General features: G+C 45.9%; 1 gene segment (V, D, J or C); it reads left to right on the plus strand.

Moving 5' to 3' along the window:
* Window positions 1-4,124: 4,124 nt before the first annotated feature.
* Window positions 4,125-5,999, plus strand: LOC128775595 (T cell receptor gamma variable 4-like). The segment is given in 3 exon segments: window positions 4,125-4,314; window positions 4,410-4,590; window positions 5,505-5,999. Coding segments are annotated over 3 exon segments (243 nt in total).
* The last annotated feature ends 4,506 nt before the right edge of the window (window positions 6,000-10,505 follow it).

Here is a 10,505-nt window from a genome sequence, read left to right on the forward strand (position 1 = left end):
TTACTTGTATTTGTAAGAGTATAAATCAGTGTTAATAGGAAATATAATAATAGCAATCTTGATTTGCCAGACACTCTCCTAAGTGTTCCACGTGTATTAAATTATTTAATCCTCATCAACCTGTGAGGTGTGGGCTGATTTCCCTTTTCGCAGACGAGGAAGCTGAGATTCAGCGCAAGAGAACCGGGTCCGGTCACACGGCCAGGAAAAGTGGGCCCGGCCGTGGGCAGCCTGGCTCCTCTGGGTGCTGTAGCCTCTGCCACCGGCCTCCTTTCTGCTGCGCCCAAAGGGCACGGACAGCAAAGTGTCCAAGGGACAGACTTCAGTGGGTGCCAGGTATAAACAGAGACCCTCAGCTTCCTCACCAGTGGCCCAGGGCAATAACCTGCTGAAACAATGTGATCCTGTTTGGTGGCCATCAGGTTGGTAAAAACTATGATGTCAGATAATAAGCACAGTATTTAGAGACAAGGTGTATGTGTATTTCCTGGCAGCCGCAACCCCGGGATGACGCTCCCAGGGAAACGCGACTCCCAGCATGCAGAGACCCTGAGGTGTGGGTGCCAGCCTCGCTGGTGACAGCCAGTATGAGCAACAGGACAAGTGCCTGTCACTGGCGGTGGAGGGATTCATGCAGTGGCTGCAACCAGCGGCAGAAGGAGCAGCACAGAGGAGCAGTGAGCCTAGTGGATGGACAGATGGACAGATGGATTGACAAGAATGCGATTCCATTTATATAGATGTAAATACACATTATTCACAAGCAATTCTCTGTAGTTTTCACAAGTACATAAGACACCAAGCATATCAGTCAATCCTCTCATTTGAGGCCGGGGAAACGGGGGTCTTGCAAAGAGGAGCCCCTTACCTGAAACTCCCAAGCACACTGAGTACACAATTGGAAAAACAGCTTTCCTGCTTAGTATTTCCGGTTGTTCCACTCACTAAGCTGAGTATTTGCTGAAGAGACCACTTACCTGGGCTCCACTACGTTGTAGAAGGTGTGGGTCATACCTGAAATGGCCAGCAGGGGGTGCTAGATGTCAGTGTAAGTAACAAGCAAACTACCATAGATTTTATGCAGGAAGCTCCTTCTTGAAAATAGGAAGTAGAACAAGATCACAGATTACATTTGAAGCAACAGCTCATTGAGGACAGAAATTAATCCCTGAATCACAAACATCCAAGCAGGTTTCCTGGGGCACGTGCTTCCTTAACCTGAAGGTCTTGAAGTTAGTTCTTGCTGTGCTCTTAGCTAGACAATCTCAAGTATGTTACTTACTCCCCCTAAGCCTCAGTCTCATCTGCAGAATGGGATGAAGAACCCCTACTTTATGCAAGGAAGGAATCAAGATGTACAATGCTTGACATTTAAAAAAGCGTGGTTGTTATTTAATGCACCAATGATTTCTGTTATGACCTTCAGAAAATTAGTCTCCGGGCGCCTGGGTGGCTCAGTCGGTTAAGCGTCCAACTTCGCTCAGGTCATGATCTCGCTGTCCGTGAGTTCAAGCCCCACGTCGGGCTCTGTGCTGACTGCTCAGAGCCTGGAGCCTGTTTCAGATTCTGTGTCTCCCTCTCTCTCTGACACTCCCCCGTTCATGCTCTGTCTCTCTCTGTCTCAAAAATAAATAAACGTTAAAAAAAAAAAAAAACTAAAAAAAAAAATTTAGTCTCTAACAAAAGGAAAGGAGGTATTAATTCACAAGTACTAGAAGAATTTCTGTAGTGTTCTGAGGTCTGTTAAATGCACTGTTAAATGCATGACTGCTCTTCAAGAATAACTTATGTTCTGGGGGTGCCTGGGTGGCTCAGTCAGTTAAGTGTCTGACTTTGGCACAGGTCATGATCTCACTGTCCGTGAGTTTGAGCCCCGCGTCGGGCTCTGTGCTGACAGCTCAGAGCCTGGAGCCTGCTTCAGATTCTCCGTTTCCCTCGTTCTCTTCCCCTCCCCCACTCGTGCTCTGTCTCTCCCTATCAAAAAAATGAATGAACGTTAAAAAAAATTTAAAAAAAATAACTTATGCTCTTTGCTTATTGGCATGTGAGAGTAATTCTTGGGTTCTGCATTCTCTCTGAATTTTTCTTCATGACTCCATAGTCTTTATAATTAAAAGAAATTACATACATATACATGCAGTTGTATGTATAAGGAATGGAGGGTGTGACGGGTTTTGGAATTTCTTAGAGTAGGGTTTGAATCAAGACTCCATTACTTATGTAACCTTAAGTAGTGAAACATTTTAAGATTCCAATAGCTGATCTGTCAAATGGGGTTGTTATAACTACCTTGACATGTTATGAGGAATAAATGCTTATAAGAATTACATTGTACTTAATTCAGGCTGATCGTATTTATTTATAAAGCAACCAACTTGGCCCAATCTCTGGCACTGAATTCCCCAATCCATGGGTTATCCTTCTTTGAATAGAGGACATCACATTCTACAAACTAAATTGTTCTCCCAAGAGAGTATTTGGCTGGAGGTTTGCGACAGACTTCATTAAACAGTAAGGCTGGTCATGACCACAGTTCCTGAGCCTTCAATTTGAGAAGTATTTGAACAAAAATGGTAACATTGAGAGAAACAGACTTTTGAATGCTGGTAATGTGAAATAAAACTTGTTTAAATAAAAGAATAAAAGGCTGTAGATTTTCTCCCCCAAAGTAAGATTTTCCTATCAGTGAAAATTTAGGAAATAGGGAAAGGAGGAAGAAAAATGTCACCCAATTTGTCACCACCCACACTGCTCACCTTCTATATTGAGACTCTTTCCACCTGCCGTTTTGCTGGTCAGATGTCTCCCCCATTGTCACTCTCTGTTCCACTTAACACTTTAGCACAGCTGCCCTAGACACCTGCTGAGGGTCTGAATGATGGGCCTGGAATATTCTTTTAGCAGAGCATCTACTCAACACTTCACCATCTCAGCACAACCTCAAAGTCTGCATTTTGGGACACTTTAGCTTTGAATCCTGGTTATAGCTCAGCATGTCTGCCCTCCAGTTTTACCAGGAAGAGGAGCACGGGAGCTGGGTCTGGTCATGGGTGCTGCAGGACCCAGCCCTCCAGCCCAGCCAAGTCCCCTTAATTGATGTCCTCACTGCCCTCTCCCTCCAGGAGGTCAGGCTATAATTAGCATCACTATTTATCATAACTACACCCAGGAAGCCCTGGTATACCTGGCATAACTGAAAGGGAAGCTTCATTTCAGTCGAAGTCAATGCTCCCTTTATCTCTCAAAATTTCATTTCAGACACATTCCTCAGCTGCCCTTTCAGGAGGCCCCGCCTTTTCCATTTCTGAGGATCTGACCCTGGAACCTCAGGACCTGGTCCCGCCCCCTGGTCCGCACCCCACTTGGGTCAACGCAGACTTCTGCCTTTGGCCACACACACACACACACACACTCACATATTCACACATGCCCCTGTCTTCCACAACAATAATATTCCCTATAATTTTGCACTCTGGGGATCCCAGAAATCATCGACGGCACCCAGACTAGTGTTGAGGTGAAACGCCCCTCCCCAACATTTCCTGAGCATTGTCTATGCACCTGGGACAGGCTACACGCTTTGCTCACATTTCCTGTTCAGTCTGCCTGCAAACGAACGAGGTCCCTTTTGACAGATGAGGAAAAGGAGGAGAAACAGCTCGCCCACGACTGCACAGCTATCGTGTTATGTGAGGGCATTTACTCTTCTGATGTCTCTTCGGGACAATGCTCCAGTGCCAGCTGGGGGGGGCGGGGCGGTGCCTTTTAGGTGGGCATTGCTGCTCTGCTTGCCCCCATCGTCCCTGGGCAGGCCACGCCCCCATTGCTCTGTGAGTGCCAAGTGGCCATTTGAGGCTTGGGATTTGTCTCCAGCCAGACCCGGCTGTCATCCCACCTGATTTGCCTTAGGCATGTAGCCTTGGAAGAGATACTGAGCAGAAACCTATTAGTGCTTTGCTCAAGCAAAGTCGATGTCCAATCAAAAATTGCTATTATTAGTGGTGCTCTTACTGCACCAAAGTTCTTCAGTGTTTCTTAGCACCCTGACCACTGGTGGTCCTTCTCCCCCTTGTGGTCAGACCTGTCCCTGCCCTCTGGCTCCTCCCTCCCCCCTCCCTCCCGCCTCTCTCTCACCAGTGCCTGCAGGTGCCTCAGGGAAGCAGAGCTCAGAGCCTAACCTGCCCTCTGCCACCCATCCAGTCAGTCTCCGTCCAGCAGGTGCAGCTGGGAGGTCACCCTGGGCTTCTCCCCACCAGCAGAGAAGCAGAACCATGCTGGGTTACCTCGCCCTCCTGTGTGCTCTCCTGTTTCCAGGTAGGTCCCGACTCCTTCCCTGGTGCGGGGTGACCCTGGTGCGGGGTGAGCTGAGGCTCCTATCTTTCTCCGTCTCACCGCTGTCCCCCTTGCAGGTGGCGTGGCAGCGATCCGCCTGACTCAGCAGGCTGTGGTGGTGGAGCGCGTGGGCGGCTTGGCCACCCTGTCCTGCCAAGCCAACGTCTATGTAAGCTATATCCACTGGTACCTCCACCAGGAGGGGACTGCCCCCAAGAGGATCCTCATGCTGGACATGTCAAGGTTACATGTGCAGAAGTATGGGGACAAAATCGATGCCAAGAAAGGCAAGGAAAGCAACAGCTGTGAACTGTCAGTGAAGAAGCTGCAGAAGAGCGATGAGGGCGTGTATTACTGTGCTGCCTGGGAAGCTCACAGCCCCGCACCCTGCTCTGCTCCCTGAGCAAAAAGTCTCACTCTCCCAGGGCGCTCCAGGCCCGGACCTCCCAGGGTTGTTGGGTCCCTGGGGCTTCCTGGGGTCAACAGTCAGTACCCCTGACACTCACGCCCCCTCTGCGGGTCCATTGCGTATAACCCAGAAGGCTAAGGAGCCCCTGGTGGGCAGCGTGCAGAACCAGGGAGCTGTCCAGTCTGGAGGCACTTTTTTTTTTTCTAATGTTTATTCTTGAGAGAAAGAAGGAGAGAGAGGGAGAGACACTGAGCATGATCCGGCGAGGGGCAGAGCAAGAGAGGGGTTCTGTGCTGACAGCAGAGACAGGCGGAGCTCGAACTCACCAACCATGAGATCATGATCTGAGCCAAGTGGGATGCTTAGCAACCTGAGCCACCCAGCCCCCCCCCACCCCCACCCCCGAGGCACTTTTCTAAAGATCTTCCAAGGAGGTGTTTCTGGAGCATCTGGAGCAGGATCTGAGCTGCTCAAGGCAGCAGACACGAGCACCAGGCACCAGCCTCATGTGGCTACTGAGCACTTGAAATGTAGCCAGTGCACTAGTCCACGCCACGATGGGCTGCTTGTGTAGCGTACAAATCATATTCTGGAGAGCATAAAAAAAAAGATGCATGTTGAAATAAAACTTTGGGTATATTGCACTAAATAAAAATAGTCTTAAATTGTACTTGTTTCTTTAACTTTTTTTAATGGAGCAGTTTGCAAATTTTTAATTATTCCTTCAAATTGTGTCTCGAATACATTTATTTCTGTTGAATAGAACTGTGCTGGACTGGTGATTTAAGAATCTGACCATATCCAATGAAGAATGCGGGAATAAAATATCGTGCAAATAATTTCAAGGCCGAGAGACTCTCTGGGGATTCCGCACAAAATGGGTGCAAGCCGAGACTGGAAGGCAGCTCCTGACTCCAGTTTCTAAGTTGCCGCCCCGCCCACCGCTGGTTCCTGTGCAGAGAGAGAGACTCCTTGATCAGAAGCCCAGGAAACAGTGTGGCTGACTTTGCAGCACCCTCACCCATGCCTGGCGCTCACTCTCCTGTGGGGGAAATGATCCTCAGGGCAGGTGCATGCATCAGCCCTGGACGAGACCCCGGGCCCTCCGCCTTCCCCTTCTCCTTGAAAGTGACTCCATATGGGATTTGGGGACCAGCTTCCCTGGACCTCTGTTCTCTCATCTGTAAAGTGAGGAGGTTTAACTGCTACAGTTGTGTGACTGATTTCTGTATTAAAGCAAAATTATACCAAAAATATATCATTATGTTCACTAACTTCTAATAAAGCTAGTCAACCTCTTGACCAAAAGAAAAAAAAAAAAAGAAAAAAGAAAGAAGAGACATTAAGGAAAAGAAAAGCTATTTACTGATTCTCCAGCCCCAAACAGAAAGGCCCTGCTGTGTGGGGGGAAGATAAAACTCTCTGAGGAGGTCTAAGCTGAATTAAATGCATTTTCAACTGAAAATTCCAAATTTATATGACATAATAGCATTGGCAAAAATGATTAATGAAAGGGAAGTCTAAATGATCGGAAGTAAATTGGTTTCTCGGATTTGCTAAATCTTCCTCCATCTCGATTAGCTTCTGTTTTTGTGGATGATTTATATTTAAGACATGCCTGCCTGTGACGGAGCCCAAACAACATCTGGACCCTCTACTGAAGTCCCGGCTCAAAGTTAAGGCCTCCAGCAAGTGCAGGAAGTATGTGAGGGGGGGGAGGGTTTGAGGGGGCAGAAAGTCACCTTCCTTCACTCTTGGGGGTGGTCCCCTCATTTGTCCTCCCCATTTCCTAATACAACCGAACCCTCTCGTCTTGCTGCACCTTCTCAGTGCCTGACTCCACAGAGGGGTGACTCTGAGATCTGGTTATTATAGTTTAGTTAGAGAGAAGTGAGATAAATATGAAGACACTCTCATGAGAAGTGATCCCAAGTCCATGTCAATCTCAGTTTTCCACGTGGATCCATTGTGCTTTTGATGTACAGCCTGAGAGGACAATGGCCTTGTACAGGGAGGAAATACCCCCTATGTGGAGGAAGAAACAAGTCTATGTTTGGAGTCATTTCCTCCTCCTGCCCTTCTCCTTTTGGCTAAGGTGAACTTCACCCAGGACACTTTGACCACACATAGTAAAGGCCAACCAGCTCTGCCTTAAGTAAAGATTATTCATTACAAGGTTGTTTCAAGGTTGATTCATGAAAATACTAAAAATATCTTATTGAAGTATATAGGACTGAATATAGTAGGGCCTCTATCTCTGTTGAAGTGAAATTCATATTTTGAATATACTGATGGGCTCACATTACCTCAAAGGTAAAGGACTTTGCATAGATGGCTGCTTGAAAAATCCTGATGATTTGGGTTCAACTCATTTGTTTCATTCCTGAGGTGGGTGAGTCGCAATGCTTTTGAGTAATAGAAGCAACATTATAATTTCAAATCAATGCTGAATAAAGTCCAAGAACACCTGAAAAATCACAATTTTCCTAGTTATAATATCCAATACCAACTGCTCACACCCACCAGTACTGTGGAAAAGTCATGTCTGTTACCTCAGAGTCATCTCCTAGAAATCGCACTTCTAAAGATTTCTAGGCCCAACTGGAAATCCATGTTGACTATTTTTTTGGGTGCTTTTTATGGTTCACCCCCAGAATGGGTTCAGGGACACAGCCCCGGGTAGAGGAAAGGGCATAACTTAGGAGGGGTCACTGCTAAACATTGGGATCATGATAGTTTTTACGATGTCATTTCTACACCCTGATTTGTCACGTAGCAAACTTGTATTGCTTTTGAATTTTATTTTAAGATGTACTTTTGAAAACAATTCATGTGTTACTTAATATTAAAAATCTTGCATATTACTGAACACGTAGACAGGACATGTGACATCCGATGGTTAGAAAGGCCTAAAACGGGCTGTGTCATGATCATTTTTGTCCCCTCTTCTTGAACAACAACTTTTGCCTCTGTTACAAAACAAAATCCGGTTTTCTCTTTGGATCCCCACTGACTCCATCGGCCTACTTAGAGACCAGGTCTGTTCTTGGAGAATCGGAGTAGGTACTTGGGCTGAGTGTGTCTTTTCCCCCGTGGAGGACAGACACCAAGTACTACAGACAGTGGCACAAATAGTCTTCTCATTAACGCTGTGCTGTAACTTTTTTGGTTTCCTTATGTCACTTTTGTCCAGATGCAGAGGCAGGAGTGAGATGGTCCCAGCAGAAGCACACACACTGTCGCACGCAACACTGGTTTCCTTCAGCAACGTTCTTGGGCACTTTTATTGCCTGAAACACGATCTCCTAGCCTTCATGGAAGGTTGCTAGAAAATTGCCCTCGCGTGTTCTTCATCTGGAGACTGAGAAGAAGATAGCCTTTCAAGTAGGACTCTGTGTGTCTCCACTTTGGGGGTACAGATTTCTCTCCCAGTAACAGGACAAGGGTGGATGTTGTGGGGCACTAAGCGTGGATTCTGTGAAACCTGTTTCCTCCCCAAGATCAACACGCCATGTTTCTCTCCCCCTGCTCTGTGCCCCAGTCCCCAGGGATTATGCTAATGGGCATCTTTGCTCTGATATGCATTGACTGTTGGTCAATGGAAGTTGAAGTTCAAAGAAGCATCACCATGTCCCCTGACAAAAGCATTTTTTTCAGGCATTAGATGGACGTCCAAGCCTTTGAATATAGGGTCCTGGAAGAGAAGAAATAAATGCCTCCTGTGGGTTAATTGGTATAAAAGGGAATGGCCACTTCCACTCACACCTGTGTTTTCCTGAGCATAACCCTGTGTCTCTGGTGTAGATGGCACTATCTGTTGGCCCCTGTGAGGATGCAGACCCCCTTCAGGGAGGGAACCCTGAGCTCACTCTGCTCCCACCTCCCAGCCTCCTCCTGATGCTTCCACTGACTGCTTCCAAACAACAACCAGAGAATAAGGAAACCCACACATGCGGTCCATGAGGGTCCACCTCGTAATGCCCAGGGCGAGGTAAATGAGGCAGACAGTCCATCTGGACTGGAACAAAAGAATGAAATCAAGCAGTCAGATAAGTGGGTTATATTTGCCTCCAAGTAAATAACACAAGTTGGAGACTCAGGAGAGTTTAGTTCCTTTCATTTCACTTTCCGCAAAACCACCGAGGTCCCATCTCTAACAGAACAGGATGTGCTTTTCCAGTTGAGAAACGTAGCAGAGAGGAGCATGTAGATTATTTGTAATGCTGTCGTTCTTCAGTTAGATCAGGGATTCCAGGTATTTGTCGAGTTATGAAGTAAATCGTCATCACCTAAGTAGAACAAAATTAATAACTTACAGAGATATCTGTGTAGATACATGATTACAGTGCTTTTTGACACAATATTATGATGAATCCAAGTCTGTGTTCCTGACGTCCTTTAATAGAATAAACAATTGTACGGCAGTGAAACCATCCCAAATTTTATTAAAAGAGACCAGAGAATTGTCTTCCACCTTCACAATGTCAACTACAACCCAGCCTCTCACCTTTGTTATAATTGATCTAACTTTTCTGTCCTTCCTTCCTCGTCTCCCTTGCCACCTTTAGGTCGACATATAATTGTTTCGATCACAAACTGACCCTTCCTATCTACTGCGGTTCTGTTGTCTTTTCTTTTAACTTCTAAATTGAAGTTACAGACTGATTACCAAAATCCGCAGTTATATTCTGAAAGTGGCAGAATTAGCGTTTGTAGCCCATAGGTCAACAGATTTCTTTGATTGCTTTTCTTTGCTTGGCCAAGAAAAAGAATTAGTTTCTTTTTGAAAATTAACAAATATAATGTGATTCTGATAAGATTTTAATGACAGGTATTTTTTGCTGAGAACTCCTATGTGTACTCCTAGGCACAGTATGAAGCACTTTACATACTTGTTATGTGATACCTCGTTATCAGAGGAGAGAGGAAAGGGAGTCTCATGGTTATCAATGTACCCACACAGATGTCCCTAACCCTGCCCCAGGTGTCTGGGTTGACATAATTTCCTATTGACTTGCATTCCTGTTTGGAGACAGTGTATGTTGAAATGCTGTGATTATCTCAGAGAGAAGTTAGGTGCCCAGAGATTTTCAGTAATTGTGAAAAGCTCAATCTGAAGGCGCTGACAGTGAACAAATTTGAATTCATATCCACGTTGCTCCATTGGCTGCCAGATAAAGTGCTGGATGTTGGGTCTGTCCACGAGTTCTTGTGATCATCATGAACATTCTTCAAATGTACTTCTTTCAGGGAGGGAAGAATTGGTTTTTAGAGAAGATTTTAGAGAAGAAACAGTCTAAGTTGTTTCAATGTATTGTTGGGTCACTTTGAACTCTCTTAGTGCTCTTAACTTTACAAGAACATACTCTGGCATTTGTGAGCAAATATGTGTTGTCCCAGACCTGCTGCCCCGCCCAGCAGGGCCTGGGGAGGACAGTGTGAGGGTCACTCATGAAGCCACGGTTAAGGAGTCACAGTGGGCACACATCTGGAAGACTCACTTTGTTTCAGACAGTTTGTCCCGGAACCCAGTCTGCTAGAAGAGTAAAAAAGGGTAAGAAAAATCACATATCTTCTTTGTTCTGTAAACTTGCTTTAGCAGAAAGTATAATAGGTCAACTACATGGAGAAGACTTAAAACCTCACAGTCAGAATTAAGTAAACAACCAAAATGTGCAATGAGGATGATATTTTGGAAATTTTTAGCTGGTAGAGTTTTCTTCTCAGACGTGCATTATGTCACTGGGAGTCCTTCCTCTGTTTA

The sequence above is a fragment of the Panthera pardus genome, unplaced genomic scaffold (genome assembly GCF_024362965.1).
Source record: "Panthera pardus isolate Hobbes unplaced genomic scaffold, ASM2436296v1 HiC_scaffold_8, whole genome shotgun sequence".
Classification (NCBI taxonomy): Eukaryota; Metazoa; Chordata; class Mammalia; order Carnivora; family Felidae; genus Panthera; species Panthera pardus.